This window comes from Balaenoptera borealis, assembly GCF_965194805.1.
Source record: "Balaenoptera borealis genome assembly, chromosome: 16".
NCBI lineage: Eukaryota > Metazoa > Chordata > Mammalia > Artiodactyla > Balaenopteridae > Balaenoptera > Balaenoptera borealis.
Genome location: NC_138872.1, coordinates 10,364,203 through 10,384,369, shown reverse-complemented (window position 1 = coordinate 10,384,369; position 20,167 = coordinate 10,364,203). Strand labels below are relative to the sequence as shown.

Sequence of the window (20,167 nt, the reverse complement as noted above, 5' to 3'; positions counted from 1 at the left end):
CCACACAGCCGTGCGCACCTGCCCACCCACCTGCATGGTGCTGATGCAGAGGCTCCTGTGGATCACAAACTGGCTGAGGGCGGCCGAGCGCTTGTAGCTGTTCCGGCCGTGCACCATGAGCAGCCGGCCAAGGTGCTTGAACTGAGTGATGGAGAAGTCCGCAGCCAGCGAAGCCTGTTTTCCTTCCTAAAATCCGACAAAATTGGGCACCGTCAGGAGCACAAGAGGTCAAGGCACTTTTTTTTTTTTTTAACAAAAGCAAGAAACTGTAAGGAGATTTTTGAAGAACTTCAATAAAGAGGTTCTTTGGTTTCCAGCTATACACGGTTGGTGGTCTGAGTCTAAATTTGATTTTAAAGGAGGAATTTATTTAAATAAAAAACATTCATAAGCGCAGATACTCATAATCGGGAGGTCAAACGGATCTAGTATTAAGCCTTGGGGGTTGGGCCCAACCCATAATGTGTATCAGAAGCAAAGAATCATTCTAAGATAGGCATTTAGAACTCAGCTCCGTTCAGAGTTAAGCATATGGGGGAGGGGGCACAGCTCATGCTACCAACAATACTAAATTGAACATTCCCGAACATACAGCTTTGCATGTTCACAGAACTGGAAATAATTTATAGTGCAGCCATATTATGGGATTCTCTAATTTTAAAAGGTACATGATGGATCACTAATGGGACAGATGGACATCACGGCCTCCTGGTGTGATGCGACAGGCAGGCACAAACTCCCCTTAGGTGCTCCTCACACCAAAAACACAGAACCTGAATCAAATCCATCCGACCCACAGACGTCATGGGATGTTCCACAACTGCCCCAATGCTTCCAAAATATCAAAGTCGTGAAACACACCGCCTCCCCCCACAAAAGAGGTGGAGAGAAGTGTTCTCCATTCAAGAAGAGTAAAGAGACACGAAGACGCGGGAATAAATGCACTGCGTGATGCTTCACTGCTTCATGGAGATTTCCTCTTAAACACCTTGAGGACAACTAGGGAAATGAGACCATGAATATTACATGATATTATCGTATCAATGTTACACTTGGGGTGATGCTGTTATTTTGCTTATGCAGAAGAATACACCTGCTGTTAAGAGATCCAAGCTGAAGTATTTAGGGGTAACATATCCACAACTTACTTTCAGCTGATTCTGAGAAAGCGGGAGGGGTGGGGGGAGGAAGAACAGAGGGAGAATGCTGCAACTGTTTACAAATGGTAAATTACAGCCAAGAGTAGACAGGTGTTCACTGTGCTATTTCAACTTTTCTGAAGGAGTTACATTTTTTCAAAATAAAAAGGTCGAGGCAAGAGTTACATTTTTCAAAATAAAAAGGTCGAGGCAACATACAAAATGGTGGATCGACATGTTCTGATGTATAAAGAAATCTAAGATATAACAGATTTAGGCAAGCTGCATTAAAAAAAAGCGTAGTAGGGCTTCCCTGGTGGTGCAGTGGTTGAGAATCCGCCTGCCAATGCAGGGGACACGGGTTCGGGCCCTGGTCTGGGAAGATCCCACATGCCGCAGAGCAACTGGGCCCGTGAGCCACAACTACTGAGCCTGCGCGTCTGGAGCCTGTGCTCCGCAACAAGAGAGGCCGTGATAGTGAGAGGCCTGCGCACAGCGATGAAGAGTGGCCCCCGCTTGCCGCAACTATAGAAAGCCCTCGCACAGAGACGAAGGCCCAACACAGCCAAAACTAAATTAATTAATTAATTAATTAATTAAAAAAAAAAAAAGCGTAGTATAACGTTTTAGATTTTACATTCTATGTGGAAATAATGTATATACATGTGTAAGATGTGTGTATGCATATATATGTATTTATGTGCGTGTATATATAATATTATATATATACCCATAACTACTAGTATAGAAATAGACAAAAATTCTGGAAGAATAACCAATGTTACTAGTTTTATACCGCCATCTAAAAGAAAGGATGCACTTTATCCATTTCTAAATTGTTTCGGGTTTTTTTTTTTTACACTGAGCACTATTTACTTTTAGACTCCAAAAACCAAAGGAATTAGAATATAATTCTGAAGAGTAGGGAAAATGTTTTAGTACTATCAGCATCGTGTAAAGAATTCCATCTATTAAACTCAAGTGTGCTTCTTAAAACCTGCATTAAAGGAATCCATACAGATTTCAGACATAACAACTCCTTCAAGGATCACTTAACTCTGCAATTTCAAGTAACTGTCAACTGGATGAGAACCAGAAAACCAGGAAAAAAAAAAAAAAAAGGTGGAAAAGAAAAAACATTTTTGGAAATTCCAAATGCAGGAATGTACGGAAGGAAACACATATGGGAGCATCTCCAGCCCTCACTCACGGCCTCTGTACTCTTACTTTACACACTGTGCTAACAAACGTGGTGACCAGCCTCCTTGCCTACAGTCACCGCAAGATCACAAACGAGAGAGGGCAGGGTAAACTATACACGGCAGGCACGCAGTTGACAGGGAAGAAAAGAAGAAAACTACTATGCTGTAACACACAAACTTAGCCTTTTAATGAGGGGCAAACCACACTGCATTCTTCCATAATCCCCAAGAGATCACCCCACAGTGTGATAATTAACGCTTTTACTGACAACACTCCTAGGAAAGAGTCTGAAGTACATTCGCTGCACCCTAAAAATGTAGCAAAACACCTTAAAAAATTAGGTTTTGGCAAGCAAAGACTCAGCATCTGTCTGTAAGATAACAGTGCTAGGGATCTGTGACCTGCAGATAGTAATACTACGTAATTATGATACATGATTCCTTATGCTCTGTAACTGTAATGTAGAATTTCCAGAAGCATTAAAGCTGTGTCTTGGAGGGAAAATGAAACTCCAGCTGGTGGAGCAACTCCCAGCTAACGACACAACCACTTCACATCCTAACGACAACCACTCGGCAGAAATCAGCACATACGCCCCCCACCCCACGGGCTCACCTTTCCCTCGACACCCACACCGCAGTCAGATTCCTGGATCATACTGACGTCATTGCCTCCATCACCTGCGGGTCACCCAGACCAGAGAGAAGAGCCAGGAAATTAGGGAGAGGCAAGAAACATAACCTCGCTTTTCATTGTTACTTTCAATAATCACACACGTGCTGCCTTTCACTGCATGCTAAGTGTCTTTTCTGTTCTGCTCCACTTAATCGCTCCAGCAACCTGCAGCATCAGGTTCTTATTTTACAGGCAGAGGAGCTGAGAGTCAGAGGAACCAGGTGACTGGCTGAGGGTCCTGGCCATTGAGTCATTGAGCAAGGGAACTGTGTCCGTGCCACGTGGGCACTTACAACACCGCACGCCCTGCCTCCAAGGTGTGGGTGTCTCGTCTTTATCAGCAATGACAGACGTTGCAAATAGGGAACGCTTACTGTGAGTGCAGCAAGCACTTCTTTAATGCTACTGCCCCTCTGAATCCTCATAGGCACCATGTGAGAGAACTACTGTTACTCTCCCCTTCTACCAATGAGCAGACAGGCTCAGCTGGGGGAAGGAAGCCCTCCGGGACCCTCAGCTAGGAAAAACCAGCAGTTTGGACCCAGATTCCTCTCCGCAGTGTGGTCTTAGCCCCCAGGCATTGCTGTGTCCCATGTCACCGGCAAAGGAAGCGCAAGCTAAGGAGGAAAGCCCTCAGCATGCTTCTCGACTCTTTCTCAAAGCAAAATACTTTAAAAAAATAATAATAATGACAAAAATAGGGCCAAAGGGGGAGGGGGTGTCAATGTCACGGCCTGAATAAAGTGGCCTGGGAACCTGAACACCAGGGCAGCAGGACCCCGTCACCCCTGGGGAAGGTCGCTCTGCGCAGCCGCGGCAGCCCTACCTACTGCACACGTGAGCTTCCCCGTGCGCTCCTGGAGCAGGCGTACGATCTGGGCCTTCTGGGTGGGCGCGCAGCGGCAGCAGACCACGGCCGGGCACTGGCAGGCCAGCTCCATGAACTCGTACTCGTAGTACTTGAGGCAAACCTGGCGGGGATCAGGGAGAGGTGGTGCGTCGGCCAAGGCCCCTCCCACACGGCAGCTCCCGGGAGGAGCCTGCTGGCGGGGGTCCCCGTGCCCACCTCCAGGGAGTCTCCGGAGATGACCAGGGCACAGTCGTGCTTCCTGCGGAAGGCGTTCAGCTCGAGGTGGGCCTCGCCGCGGTTGGTCACCTGGAAGGAAAGACAGGATGACGGAGGCCTTGCTCTCCGAAGCTGGTGGAACAACAAGCAGTGGCTTCCCCGCAGCCTCGTGAAGACCATGGCCACCGGCCCGGGACCCCACCCCTCCCCTGCCCCCAGAGCCAGGGCCAAATTAGATCCTGTTTGCTCTGACTCTGTGGGAATCCAGAGGGCCTGTAGGCCAACCATCCCCTCGCACTTCCCCCAGGATGGCTGTGACCCACGTAATAAAAATAAGAGCACAAAGCCACTGTGCTTTCATTCTGTGCCAGGCACTGTGCAAACAAGCACTTTTCAAGCATTTTCACCCCATTTGTTTCTCACGAGGACTCTTCGAGGTGCATGACGATAATAGTTCTACTTTACATCTAAGGAAACTGACACAGGGCAAGAGTTGTTAGCCTGGCTACAGTGCCACAGCCCGTCCACTGCAGAGCAGGCCTTGGGCGCCAGGCATCCAGCAGCGGCTTTTCTAAGAAGGACCAGGTGTTAAATATGACACGCTCTGTGGACCATACAGCCTGTCACAACTACCCAACTCTGCCGCTACTGTGCCAAAGCAGCCACAGACAATACGTAAATAGACGGGTAGATCTTGTGTTTAAATAAAACTTTATTTACAAAAACAGGTGGCCGGCACACGGGCCATAGTTTGCAACCCCTGAATTCTAGAGCAGACAGTGTGTTCTCACTACGTGCAATAGTTATGTTCTGGAAAGTTGCTGTGAATACTGAATTAGTGATTTTTAAACCACTGCTCCTGGGGGAGATACAGGGCTAGCTTGGCTCCTATGAGCCTCTGGTTACAATATTTTTGTCCATCAGTCAATACATAACCTCATTTTCTATGTGCCTCTGTTTAAAGACATCTTTGAAAATATGTACTGTTGAAATAAGTCAGAGAAAGACAAGTACTGCATGATATCACTTATATGTAGAATCTAAAAAATAAAACAAACTAGTGAATACGACAAAAAAGAAACAGACCCACAGGTATAGAGAACAAACTAGTGGTTACCAAGTGGGAGAGGGAAGCAGGGAGGGGCAAGACAGGGGTAGGGGATTAAGAGGTACAAACTACTATGTATAAAATAAGGGGCTGGCGGAGTCAAGATGGCGGTGTGGGAAGACGCAGAGTTTGTGTCTCCCCACAACTAGGGAACCTGCTGGACGCTGGTGGGGGACCTCAACACCCCAAGAGATGGGAGGCATGCTCAAGCGAACCGGTAAGACATGGGGGGACTGAGGGGAGAAGAGAAGTGGAGGCCGGACAGGACCGGCGCCCCTGAGGGGTGGCTGAGACGGGGGAGGGGTTCCCACGCCTGGAGGGACCCTCAGGGGCTCAGATGGGGGGTGGAGTGCACCAAGCGTTTCCGCTGCCCAATCGGCCAGGGAAGTCTGCCTGGCTCTCAGGCCAGGTCCTACGCCCTCAGAGGCCCCCTCCAGGCCCCATTGGTCCTGTGGGTGTAGGAAGGAGGCCAGGGGAGAACAGGAGAGGCAGGCAGGAGAGGCCCTTGGGGACTGGAGGAGAGCAGCAGAGGGCGTTTGCCCCACCCACGCGAGCCCTGCTGGGCTCCCAGGTGGGGTCCCCCACCCTCTGAGACCAGAGGCAGGAGGCACGTCTGGGCCCCTTCTGTTCTGCTGAGCCTAAGCCCCACCCCCTACACCCCCAGGGCCTAAGCATAGGCCCTGCCCACTGCCCAAACCCCACCCCTGCTTAGGCCCCGCCCTCCACAGCCAAGGCCTTTTCCACCTTTTTTTTTTTTTTTTTTCTCCTCCTCTTTTTTAGTATTGTGGTTCTGTTTTACCTTCTGGTTGTTGTTTCATCTATATTTTTATTTTTATATTCTTTCTAACATATCTGTTAGTTTCCTAGTCTAATTTTATTTTTTACTTTGTTATTGTTCTTTTTTTTTTTTTTTGCCGCCCCACACGGCTTACAGGATCTTGGTTCATGAGCCAGGGGTTGGGCCGAAGCTCCTGTGGTGGGAGCTCCAAGTCTGAACCACTGGACTAACAGAGAACCCCAGACCCCAGGGAATACTCATCAGAATGAGGTCTCCCGAAGGTCCTCATGTCGGCACCAAGACCCAGCTCTACCCAACAGCCTACAAACTCCAGTATTGGAAGCCTCAGGCCAAACAACCAGTAAAACAGGAACACAATCCCACTCATCAAAAAAAAAAAAAAAAAAAAGAGGCGGCAAAAAAAATATGTCAGAGATGAAGGAGCAAGGTAAAAACCTACAAGACCAAATAAATGAAGAGGTAACAGGCAATCTACCTGAAAAAGAATTCAGACAGTAAAGATGATCATGAATCTCGGAAATAGAATGGAGGCCCGGATTGAGAAAATACAAGAAATGTTTAACAAAGATCTAGAAGAACTAAAGAACAAACAGAGTTGAACAACACAATAACTGAAATGAAAAATACACTAGAAGGAATCAATAACAGAATAACTGAGGCAGAAGAATGAATAAGTGAGCTGGAAGACAAACTGGTGGAAATAACTGCCGAGGAGCAGAATAAAGAATGAAAAGAACTGAAGACAGTCTCAGAGACCTCTGGGACAACAATAAATGCACCAACATTCGAATTATAGGGGTCCCAGAAGAAAAAGAGAAAAAGAAAGGGTCTGAGAAAATATCTGAAGAGATTATAGTAGAAAACTTCCCTAACATGGGAAAGGAATTAGTCACCCAAGTCCAGGAAGCACAGAGAGTCCCATAGAGGATAAACCCTAGGAGAAACACACCAAGACACATATTACTCAGACTAACAAAAATTAAATTCAAAGAAAAAATATTAAAAGCAGCAAGGGTAAAGCAAAAAATAACATACAAAGGAATCCCCATAAAGTTATCAGCCGATTTTTCAGCAGAAACTCTGCATGCCAGAAAGGACTGGCAGGATATACTTAAAGTGATGAAAGAGAAAAACCTATAACCAAGATTACTCTACTCAGCAAGGATCTCATTCAGATTCAACAGAGAAATCAAAAGCTTTCAGACAAGCAACAGCTAAGAGAATTCAGCACCACCAAGAGAGCTTTACAACAAATGCTAAGGAAACTTCTCTAGGCAGGAAACACAAGAGAAGAAAAAGGCCCACAATAACAAACCAAAAACAATTAAGAAAATGGTAAGAGGAACATACATATCAATAATAACCTTGAATGTAAATGGATTAAATGCCCCAACCAAAAGACACAGACTGGTGAATGGATACAAAAACAGGATCCATATATATGCTGTCTACAAAAGACCCACTTCAGACCTAGGGACACATACACACTGAAAGTTAAGGGATGGGAAAAGATATTCCATGCAAACGGAAATCAAAAGAAAGCTGGAGTAGCAATACTTCTATCAGATAAAATAGACTTTAAAATAAAGACTGTTACAAGAGATAAGGAAAGACACTACATAATGATCAAGGGATCAATCCAAGAAGAAGATACAACAATTATAAATGTTTATGCACCCAACATAGGAACACCTCAATACATAAGACAAATGCTAACAACCATGAAAGGGGAAATCGACAGTAACACAATAATAGTAGGGGACTTTAACACCCCACTTACACCAATGGACAGATCATCCAAACAGAAAATAAATAAGGAAAAACAAGCTTTAAATGACACAACAGGTCAGATAGATTTAATTGACATTTATAGAACATTCCACACCAAAGTGGCAGAATACACTTTCTTCTCAAGTGCACACAGAACATTCTCCAGGATAGATCACATCTTGGGTCACAAATCAAGCCTCGGAAAATTTAAGAAAATTGAAATCGTTATCAAGCATCTTTTCTGACCACAACGTGATGAGATTGGAAATCAATTACAGGGGAAAAAACTGTAAAAAAACCACAAATACATGGAGGCTAAACAGTGCACTACTAAATAACCAAGAGATCACTGAAGAAAACAAAGAAGAAATAAAAAAATACATAGAAACAAATGACAACAAAAACACGACGACCCAAAACCTATGGGATGTAGCAAAAGCAGTTCTAAGAGCGAAGTTTATAGCAATTCAATCTCACCTCAAGAAACAAGAAAAATCTCAAATAAACCATCTAACCCTACACCTAAAGCAACTAGAGAAAGAAGAACAAAGAAATCCCAAAGTCAGTAGAAGGAAAGAAATCATAAAGATCAGAGCAGAAATAGATGAAACAGAAATGAAGAAAACAATAGCAAAGATCAATAAAACGAAAAGCTGGTTCTTTGAGAAGATAAACAAAATTGATAAACCCTTAGCCAGACTTGTCAGGAAAAAAAGGGTGAGGATGCAAATCAATAAAATTAGAAATGAAAAAGGAGGAATCACAACTGACACTGCAGAAATACAAAAGATTAGAGACTACTACAAACAACTAGATACCAATAAAATGGACAACCACGAAGAAATGGACAAATTCTTGGAAAGGTACAATTTTCCAAGACTGAATCAGGAAGAATTAGAAAATATAAACAGACCTATCACAAGTAATGAAATTGAAAGTGTAATTAAAAATCTTCCAATAAACAGAAGTCCAGGACCAGATGGCTTCACAGGCAAATTCTATCAAACATTTAGAGAAGAGCTAACACAGATCCTTCTCAAACTCTTCCAAAAAACTGCAGAGGGAGGAACACTCCCAAATTCATTCTACAAAGCCACCACCCTGATACCAAAACCAGAAAAAGATATCACAAAAAAAGGAAAATTATAGACCACTATCACTGATGAACATAGATGCAAAAATCCTGAACAAAATACTAGCAAACAGAGTCCAGCAACACACTAAAAGGATCATACACCATGATCAAGTAGGATTTATCCCAGGGATGTGAGGATTCTTCAATATATGCAAATCAATCAATGTGATACACTATATTAACAAACTGAAGAATAAAAACCGTATGATCATCTCAATAGATGCAGAAAAAGCTTTTGACAAAATTCAACACCCATTTAAGACAAAAACTCTCCAGAAAGTGGGCATAGAGGGGAACTACCTCAACATAATAAAGGCCATATATGACAAACCCACAGAAAGCATCATAGTCAATGGTGAAAAACTGAAAGCATTTCCTCTAAGATCAGGAACAAGACAAGGATGTCCACTCTCACCACTATTATTCAACATAGTTTTGGAAGTCCTAGCCACGGCAATCAGAGAAGAAAAAGAAATAAAAGGCATACAAATTGGAAAAGAAGAAGTAAAACCGTCACTGTTTGCAGATGACATGATACTATACATAGAAAATCCTAAAGATGCCACCAGGAAACTACTAGAACTAATCAGTGAATTTGGTAAGGTTGCAGGATACAAAATTAATGCACAGAAATCTCTGACAATCCTATACACTAACAATGAAAAATCAGAAAGAGAAATTAAGGAAACAATCCCATTTACCATCACAACAAAAAGAATAAAATACCTAGGATAAACCGACCTAAGGATGCAAAAGACTTGTCAGAAAACTATAAAACACTGATGAAAGAAATCAAAGATGACACAAACAGACGGATAAATATACCATTTTCTTGGATTGGAAGAATCAATATTGTGAAAATGACTGTACTACCCAAAGCAATCTACAGATTCAACGCAATCCCTATCAAACTACCAACGGCATTCTTCACAGAATTAGAACAAAAAAATTTTACAATTTGTATGGAAACACAAAAGACCCTGAATAGCCAAAGCAATCTTGAGAAAGAAAAACAGAGCTGGAGGAATCAGGCTCTCCGACTTCAAACGATACTACAAAGCTACAGTAATCAAGACAGTATGGTACTGGCACAAAAACAGAAACATAGATCAATGGTACAGGATAGAAAGCCCAGAGATAAACCCACGCACATATGGTCACCTAGTTTATGACAAAGCAGGCAAGAACATACAATGGAGAAAAGACAGCCTCTTCAATAAGTGGTGCTGGGAAAACTGGAGAGCTACATGTAAAAGAATGAAACTAGAACACTACCTAACACCATACACAAAAATAAACTCCAAATGGATTAAAGACCTAAATGTAAGACCAGACACTATAAAACTCTCAGAGGAAAACACAGGAAGAACACTCTTTGACATAAATCACAGCAAGATCTTTTTTGACCCACCTGCTAGAGTAATGAAAATAAAAACAAAACTAAACAAATTGGACCTAATGAAACTTCAAAGCTTTTGCACAGCAAAAGAAACCATAAACAAGATGAAAAGACAACCCTCAGAATGGGAGAAAATATTTGCAAATGAAACAACGGACAAAGGATTAATCTCCAAAATATACAAACAGCTCATGGAGCTCAATATCAAAAAAACAAACAATCCAATTAAAAAATGGGCAGAACACCTAAATAGACATTTCACCAAAGAAAACATACAGATGGTCAAGAGGCACATAAAAAGATGCTCAACATCACTAATTATTAGAGAAATGCAAATCAAAATTACAATGAGGTTATCACCTCACACAGGTCAGAATGGCCATTATCAAAAAATCTAGAATCAATAAATGCTGGAAACGGTGTGGTGAAAAGGGAACCCTCCTGCACTGTTGGTGGGAATGTAAATTGATACAACCACTATGGAGAACAGTATGGAAGTTCCTTAAGAAACTAAAAACAGAACTACCATACGACCCCAGCAATCCCACTACTGGGCATATACCCTGAGAAAACCATAATTCAAAAAAAGACATGTACCACAATGTTCACTGCAGCATTATTTACAATAGCCAGGACATGGAACCAACCTAAATGTCCATCGACAGATGAATGGGTAAAGAAGATGTGGCACATATATACAATGAAATATTATTCAGCCATAAAAAAACTGAAATTGAGTTATTTGTAGTGAGGTGGACGGACCTAGAGTCTGTCATACAGAGTTAAGTCAGAAAGAGAAAAACAAATACCATATGCTAACACATATATATGGAATCTAAAAAAAAAAAATGGTACTGATAAACCTAATGGCAGGGCAGGAATAAAGACACAGACAATAGAGAATGGACTTGAGGACACGGGGTGGGGAGGGGGAAGCTGGGGCGAAGTGAGAGAGTGGCATGGACATATATACGCTACCAAATGTAAAACAGACACCTAGTGGGAAGAAGCCGCATAGCACAGGGAGATCAGCTTGGTGCTTTGTGACCACCTAGAGGGGTGGGATAGGGAGGGTGGGAGGGAGACGCAACAGGGAGGGGATAAGGGGATATATGTATGCATATAGCTGATTCACTTTGTTGTACAACAGAAACTAACACAGTATTGTGAAGCAATTATACTCCAATAAAGTTCTATTAAAAAATTAAAAAATAAAATAAAATAAATAAGCCACAAAGATATATTGTACAGCACAGGGAATATAGACAATATTTTATAACTATAAATGGAATATAACTTTTAAAAACTGTGAATCTGTGTTGCACACCTGAAATATATAATATTGTACATCAACTACACTTCAATAAAAAAATTTTTAATTAAAAAAATATATTTATTGTTGATTCATTAACACTAGACTAATGGCCAACAGGACCATAACTCATGCCTGGAGGAAGCTTATCTCCGGGAGGCTCATCACAGCCTTCCTGCGCTCAGGGATATGGTCAGTGCCCAGCTCTGTGTTGGGGGGCCATCTTAAACAGTGAAACTGCTAACAAATGAACCCACAAAAATGCAAAAAACGTGGCACTGAGTAGACCGAAAAGGACCCTTGCGTCCGTCTGAGAGCTGAGACAAGAAGGCAAAGCGGGCTTCCCTGGTGGTGCAGCGGTTAAGAATCCGCCTGCCCATGCAGGGGACACGAGTTCGAGCCCTGGTCAGGGAAGATCCCACATGCCGCGGAGCAACTAAGCCCGTGTGCCACAACTACTGAGCCTGCGCTCTAGAGCCCGCGAGCCACAACTACTGAAGCCGACGCACCTAGAGTCCGTGCTCCGCAACAAGAGAAGCCACCGCAATGAGAAGCCCGCGCACTGCGACAAAGAGTAGCCCCCGCTCGCCGCAACTAGAGAAAGCTCGCGCACAGCAACGAAGACCCAACGCAGCCAAAAATAAATCAATAAATAAATTAAAAAAAAAAAAAGAAGGCAGAGCGTCGCCCCTCTCCACCTCAGCTAGGAACTCACTCGTCGGATGACTCAAATTTTCCACTGCTGTGCATGCATCCACATAGGGCTCTGAAAGCACCCCGAGTATTGATTTTCGGGTTACAAACAAGTTTTAGTGAGTGGGTGAATTTGCAAATACAGAATCCATGAACAATGAGGAGCCACTGTATCTGTCTCTACACGATGCTGGTCGTGCTAGTCCCGAAACTGCTGGATTTCATAAAGCTTCAACGGGCTATAGACCAAAGGCAGGGGTACAGGGGGAGACCCCCAAAACATCTAGAGTGCCTCCAGTTGTTTGGCTTGGTAGCTCTGATGACAGATAAGCAGGACCACCACATCTGCCCCGGAGGGAACCTAGTGCCCCTCCCAACTCCCAACTCAATAAGGCCAATCACAGTCCTTGGCTTCGAGCCCTGGAGCAGCTCCTTGTGCCCGCACTGTTCGGGCCAAGCGCTGGCCACCAGGGCAGGGAATTCTCATTTGCCACCCAACACGCCTCCTTCTAAAGGTTCCTCAAGGGTTTCCTTCAGGAGGGCAGACAGGCCAGTATCTGCGATCTGGAACCGATTTCCTACCCAAGGACTTGGCTTTGAAGCGTTCAGGGCAATCCCAGACTTGTACGAACAATCTCACATGTATGAGCTCATCTGCATCCTTCACGCTGCTCGTGCCTAACTCCCGTCAGCTCCTCAAAGGGACCACAGCCAGCACCGGGTTAAGAACACAGGTTAACACGGGGCGGTAACCAGGCGCTCCTGCACCACCACCGGCAGGAATCGTTTAGCCTCGCCTGGGTCATTCAGTGATCCCACCCAAACCAACGACGTGCGCTCCCGCCACCTCCCCCAGGGGTCCACGCGAGGCTATGAGGTTACAGGGCAAACGGCAGTATCACCCCACAAGGCCCCAGAGCAGAGAACGCTTTACCAGCCGAAAAACGTGGATGTCTTGGTTTCTGGTCACCAGATGTGCATTCTTTGCTGTGCATGTAGCTGTCTCCAGCTTGTCCCCCGTCAGCATCCAAACCTGAAATTACCGCATGGAAGGGGTCCCCTTGGTTAGCGTTTGAGGCTAGCCTGTCGCCTGTGTCAGCCGAGTTTCCAAACACATCGAGCTGAACTTGATACGTTCCATTTACCTCCTTGAGGCCTACTATGTCCCCAACGAACCACAGGAAAGGCCTCAGTTCAAGGGCTTCAAGACCTTGGGCGTCCGCCGCTGGTGGCAGCAAACGCTGGTGTGGCACTTTTGAAAAACTGGCCACATGCTGCAGTAGACGTCGTGAAGCTCAGCCTCTGCCCTCCTAATCCCCGTTCTGGAAATTTTTCTTAAAGCAATAAATAATCTCAAAGAAGGGGAAGGCTGTATAGATGAGGGGTCACTTACATGTCCCACAGGAAACACTGATTTGTCACGTTCCATAGGGTCTTTCTACGCGGCCGGCTGCCCCCGAGCAAGCTCAGGGGGCTGAACCCTAACTAAAACGCCGACGGTAAATGTGCCAGGTTCTTCCTCGCCTCATATCTGAGCGCTGTGCGTCTCACTGCTGCGGGCTCAGAGAGGGCAGGTGACTTGCCCAAAGCCACAGAGCTAGTTCCTGTCCCGACCAGGCCCAGAACCCAGGTCTTCAGAGCGTAAACGGATGTGCTGCCTACCCTGCTGATTCACCCATTAACCCTCTGTTCTCTCTGCCCCCAGTGGGGAAGTGGGGTGGGGGCCTTAGAGTCGTCGGACAAAGGAAATCCTGGCAGCAGGGGAAGCGCAGGAAAGAAAATAACCACAAAGGTTCCCCCGAGTGTTTACCGTGCCAGGCACCTGTTAAGGGCTGTGCATCGTTCCTTCGCAGTAACTTTATGAGGTGGGAAACGGAGGCCCAGGCCTCAACCTTCCTGCTGACATCGCCCCGCTCACGGGCACCCCTGCCAGATGCGGGCCCAAGGACGCAGCCTAGAGCTGCTCTGGGCAGAGGCAGGCAGCTTAACCTACGTATTTTCAGGAGCTTCTGGCCGGTGAGTCTGCTAATCCCTTGCTTGGGTCCGCTGAGAAGGAGCCCGCTCCCCAGACGCCCTCTACTGGCGTCTCCGCATTAAACTACTAGATATGTATTTTTTGGCCCCAAACAACAATGTAAATATGGCAGTTTGTTGGGGCAGATGGTCACTCTGTTGGGTGGTCATTCAGTTACCCAGACCAAAAGACAGATGGTTGGCTGGCCGGACACTCAACAAGAATATAACAAACACCGCAAATGCGCGGGACACAGCTGGTCCTGAGAGCTGAGGAGATGCTCTCGGTCCTGTCTCCGTGGAGCCCGGCATGCAGAGGGGAGGCCGGCAGCAAAGGCGGACACACAAGACGTCTTCCAAAGCTGTCAAGGATGGGAGGGCTACAGGTCACTGTCCGAGCCCGGTTCCCTGTCACTACTTCCATCCTCGGCCCCCCCTCCCCCCATCTCTAATTTTCACCCTCCGCTGACGGGATCACTGGTCTAAGTCTGGAATTCACTGCCATGCGGCAACCTATTTCAGCAATGGGTCCAGGTAGGCTCACCCTACCTTGATGCCGGCGTTCCTCAGGGTCTCCAGGGTGGGCCTCACGTCCGCCTGGAGCTGGTCCTCCACCCCTGTCAGGCACAGCAGCTCCATCTCCATCTCCAGGCTCTCAATCACTGTGGCCACTTTGAGGGAACGGTCGTGCACACTCAGCTTGGCCTGGACATAGCGGGCCTGGGACACACCAGGGGACACTGTCACCGCTTAGGATGGGGAGGTGCAAGGCGGACCAACTGGCAGTGGGAGCGTCTCATCCCCCCACACAGGTCAGGGACCCCAGCACCTGGGTGAACCTCAAAGGGGTGAAACTGAGACCTCCAGCCTCCTTCCTAGTTCATCAGTCCAGACGCTGGAGCCGGACAGACCGGAGCTCCACCCTTTGCTCTATACTCACCTGCTGTGCAACTTCTAGCACGTCACTTAACTTCTCTGAGCCTCAATTGTTTTCCTCCCCGAAGAGGCAATAACAGCCCCAACCTCACTGGGTTTTTACAAGGATCAGTACAACTCAAGATCTCAAAAGACAGTAGGTTCTCCCCACACAGCATATGCTCTGTAACCAAGAACTCTTGACCACCAGGCTGTCTAAAGACAAAGTCTTACTTCCAAAGACCATCGACCCAACCCTTCTGTTTATCCCCTCTTTATGGTGTTAACAAAGATACAGCTGTCACAAAGCATATGCCTTTAAAATTGAAAGAAAGGTAGAATTTATCAGGGTTAGAACTCTCGTTAAATAAAACTTTACAAAGAACTCAAGCACATAAAAGAGACAGACCCAAGCATGGTTTCTCTGGGTGGAGCAGGACAAGGGCTGCAGAAGCCCTTCCCCCAACCTGGTCTCTCTCCCCTTCAGTCATGTGTAAATACGTTCATTCAGCTTTGTGCCAGGACTGGGAGTACAACAAGGACCCTCCCCTCAAGGAATCATGGGACACAATCCATGGGATGAGATGACAATTAACAAGACATATTGTTACTGGAAGTCTTGGCAGTGAAAGTCAAAGATCGAGTTCAAATCCAACATTTTTTACAGCTTAAAAAAACTAGAGCTCCAAGAAGGTTTACAATTTCAAATTTGAAGGTTTCATTTCAAATTTTTCAGAAGGTTTACAATGACTATCCTAAGTGTTGGGGTACAAGGGCAAACCAAACTGATAAAGTCTCTGCTCTCAAAAAGATTTTATTCCAGAAAGAAGCTATCAAAAAGAATGTGAAAATATATACATAAACAAAGTCATTACAGCTGGTGATAAATGCAATGAAGAAAGTTCAACAGGGTGACGATGGGGAGTGATGAGGTGGGGCTGCTTTAAATGGGGGATCCAGGAAGACTTCTCAGAGGAGGCGGCATTTGAGCTGAGACCCAAAGGAAGTGAGGGAGGGGGGCCTTGGAGCTCTGTGAGGGAGGAGAGTACTAGGCAGAGAGAAGAACCTGGTGTGCTCAGAAATGACGTCAGTCTGGCCAGAGCAGAATGAGGGAGGGGGAGATGGGGAGGTGGGTGGGGTTAAAAAGTAACAGAAAAGTCACAGAACCACTTACCTCAAAGTCTTGATACTGCTCCTCTGCTAGAGATTTCTTCGCCACCACAAGCACCCGCAGCCCTTCCCGGGCCATGTTTCCACACTGAAACGCAAACCCCGGTCAAAGGAGAGCCGCGCTAAGGGCTCTGTATCCCTGACTCTCTCTGGGGAGGGCTGGAGGCTGAAGTGGATGCCGCTTCCAAGGGGACAGTGCAATGGCAAATCAGAACGCTGCTTTCCCCTAAAGCAATCTCTCTCAGCAAACCTTCCAGAGGGGTCTCAAAATTTAAGTCAATGCAGTAAGATCTCAGAGACTAATCTGGATTTCTGGCTCGTTGGAAAAACTGAACCTCTGACAAGAGCACTTTCCCAAATGACCACAGCCAGTGATACTGAAAGGTGGCTGTTTCCACACGGTCCCACGAAACACAGCTGTCAAGTGAAGAATATTCCAACACGTTCAACGCACAAAGTGTGATGCTGGCAGGAAACACATCCCGGCCCGTTTCATTCACCTGAGTTACCTGCCTGGCCCCTGTCAGCATTTGGGTTTGTTACTCACTAATTGGAAATTATGATATTACTGAACATAAAATGCGAATTCTGCACCTGGAGATGGGAGATGAAACAGAAATGGCCTGATAAGACTGGAGAGTTCCTTCCCTCCCTGCTGCAGCCAATTCCCATATCACAAACTGGGACAAGGCAGCCTGTGACAGGGCCCCACGATGCCCGCCTCCTGGTACCCACACCCTTGTATGTTCACCTGCCCTGAGTGTGCACTGGACCCAGTGCCTTGCTCCTAACAGACAGAATGTGGCAAAGTGAGGGGAGGTCGCTTCCAAGAAGGTCACTTCTCTCTGTTTCATCTCTGTTCCCACGCTTGCTCTCTCGGATGAAGCCAGGACCACGTGTACGCTGCCTTATGGAGAGACCCACATGGCAAGGAACGTGGCTGCCTCCGGCCTAGAGGCACTGAGGAGCTGAATCCTGCTCATGACCACTAAGTGGGCTAGGAAGTGGGTCCTGCCCCAGCTGAGCCTTCAGATGAGACCCCAGCCTCAGGTGACCCCTTGACCAAAGCCTAAGAGACCCTGAGCTGAGGACCCAGCTAAGCTGTGCCTGGATTGCTGATTCGCAGAAACTGTAAGAAATAACACGCGTCCTCCTGAGCTGCTAAGTTTGGGGGTGATTTGTTACGTAGCCCCAGAAAACGCATGCAGGGACCCACCTCACTATTCCATGCAAGGGACAGACTCCAGGACACGCATCCGAGGCCCCGTTTCCACACCCCACGTCATGCTTACCTCTTCCTCCAGCCAGTCGTTGTACTGCACGATGCCAGCCATGACGACATCCGCTCCCTTCATGTAAAACGTAATCTCCCCAGTCGATTCATCCTAGAGGGGGGACCGGGAGGAATGAACACCCAAGAGGAACACTTGCGTTCCGCGCCAGTGGCCGCTTCCCATGAGAGATGCTGCACAAAGTGTACTCAGTGGACGCCAGTGTTTTCTCACTTGGCCGAAGATGAAAAGTGAGAGGGGAGCCTCACTTTGGGGCAAAGGCCACAGAAAACAAGAAAACTCAAAGCATTTGGAAAATCATTAAATGATGAAAGCAAGATCAAAAGGATTGAAGAACTTTGTTTTTGCAGTTATTACTATTCTAACGGGAACGGACTGACCCTCACGCTGTAAGATAATTTTAAATTTATACGCGGGGCTGCCAGTATTGCCAAAACATGGTCTACCAGAAAGCGTTGGGAAGTAAGATAATTCTCGAGATCAGGGTTTCTCAGCCTTGGCACTGTGCATATTTGGGGCTGGAGAATTCTTTGTCGTGAGGGGGCTGGACTCTGCATTGCACCATCTCCTGCGGCATCCCTAGCCCGCTAGATGCCAGCAGCAATCCCCATGGTGACAACCAAAATGTCTCCAGACATTAACAAATGTCCCCCTGGGGCACACATTGCCTCAGTTGAGAGCTACTGCTCTAGACAACGTGGGACCCTTACGTCTACCTGAGGACTCAGCTAGAGAGCAAAGTATCCAGATTTTCAGTTCACACTGACCAGATTTTCTGGGGAGAGGGTGACATCACAGCACAGGCATCAGATGCTTAGACCCGGCAGCAGCTCCCAGCTGTGTGCACCTGGACAAGCTACTTCTTTTCTCTAGAACTCAGTTTCCTCCTCTGTAAAATCAGGATCCTAACAGCCCTTACCGTATAGCTTGCTGGGGCTTAAACGAGATCACCTACATAGAGCAGGAAGCAAAGGGCCAACATCCACAGAGAACGCTCACCCAGTGTTATTATTCCTGTTGGGGTGACAGTCACTCCTCAAGACCCTCAGCCGCACTGTTTGTAGAAAACAAGGTTTAAGCCGGGGGTCTGAATGGGGGTGGTTTTGCCCCCAGGGGACTTCCGACAATGTCTGGACACATACTTGATTGTCTCAACTGGGAGGTGCTACTGGCATCTAGTGGGTGGAGACCAAGGATGCTGTTAACCATAGTACAATGCACAGGGCAGTCACCGAAACAGAGAATCATCCCGCCCCAAATGTCAATGGTGCTGAGGCTGAGAAACCCTGGCTTTAAGGAATGATGGTGAAATCGTCAATGCTTATCCCATGACTCTTTCCTCGCAGACCTGCATCACAGGGAGGCTGGAGGCAATGGAGGTGGGCAAGGCGAACTGACCACAGCCATCACCACCTTGTGCCTAAATTCTGCTACCCCAGGAAGCCCAGAATGCATGCCTGTAAGTTCTTCATCGAATAGGAAATAAGTACCCAAGGCCAAATCAGTGGTACAGTTTCATCTACTAAAGTAACTTCTGAATGCCTCTGATCACGGACAATCTTTTAGAACAACATGCTTACTCATAAAAGCACCCACAGGCCACGAACAGGCACCTGCACTTTAAAAGCATTAGAACTGCAGGCTGCTTCTTTGATGGATTGCATCTATGCTTGCTTGTGACTCGGGCCAAAGATAGCCATGGGGTTTGAACATGAAAGCATCCGAGGTTTCTTTTTCCTTTCGCCTTCACCCAAATGCTGCTATGGGAAATAACGTCCCCCTCCCCAGCTTCCTCTACTCCAGAAGGGGCTCAAGAGAACTCGGACATCTTGTCCAATATAAATACCGTATCGACTGTCTCCTCCCGTTAGTCATTTCCTCCCACCGAGTTCATCACAAGGTTACTTCGTTCCCATATTATGGCAAGATTACGCTGTAAATTTACAGAGATCTGCCGGTTGTGTTGCATTGTTTTGGGGCCTCATCTTTTTCCACTGTGGTCTGACTCTGGCACCTGTTCAAAGGCCTCTTTTATTCAGACGGTGACAAGGATATGATCTATACCAATGATCCGACTTCAGCACGCCAAGGGGGAAGGGTGAGGGGAGGGCAGTGGAACATCTTGTAACACAACAGAAACAAAACTGGCGACAAAGAGACAAACACACAAGCCCCAACGAAACCGGCTTCTCTAACCTCACTGACCTTCTCAGAAGACAGATTCACACAAAGACCAGACCTTGCTTGGTGAGGGTAAGAAGACGCTGAACAGAACCGTCCACGAGCTCACACATGTTTAAGAGGGTTGGTGAGCCAGGTGAGAACAAAACTATTACTGTCAACAGTCATTAAACCAGGTTGAGAAGCATTTTATAACTGAGGGAAAACTTCCTCACATCAGGTAACTGGACAGTTACTTTCAAACAACAGACAGAAAAGATGGACACATTTAGAACAGAGTTTCTCAGCCCTGGCACG

At 46.4% G+C, this 20,167-nt stretch overlaps 1 protein-coding gene across 6 annotated transcripts in view; it reads right to left on the bottom strand.

Moving 5' to 3' along the window:
* The window catches only part of ATP9A (ATPase phospholipid transporting 9A (putative)), a 136,140-nt gene that overhangs the window by 13,576 nt on the left and 102,397 nt on the right, over nt 1-20,167 (bottom strand). For 5 of the 6 annotated variants that reach the window (XR_014236149.1, XR_014236150.1, XM_082362684.1 and 2 more), the window contains 8 exons: nt 17,690-17,782; nt 16,402-16,485; nt 14,862-15,032; nt 13,234-13,332; nt 4,084-4,173; nt 3,844-3,988; nt 2,958-3,022; nt 31-186 (listed from right to left, as the gene is read on the bottom strand). Coding sequence is in view for 4 of the 6 variants with exons in the window: in XM_082362684.1 (XP_082218810.1) it covers nt 31-186; nt 2,958-3,022; nt 3,844-3,988; nt 4,084-4,173; nt 13,234-13,332; nt 14,862-15,032; nt 16,402-16,485; nt 17,690-17,782 (903 nt within the window). In the remaining 2 variants the exon portion in view is untranslated. The remainder of the gene's footprint in view (nt 1-30; nt 187-2,957; nt 3,023-3,843; nt 3,989-4,083; nt 4,174-13,233; nt 13,333-14,861; nt 15,033-16,401; nt 16,486-17,689; nt 17,783-20,167) is intronic. The other variant, XM_082362685.1, reaches the window with a different exon arrangement.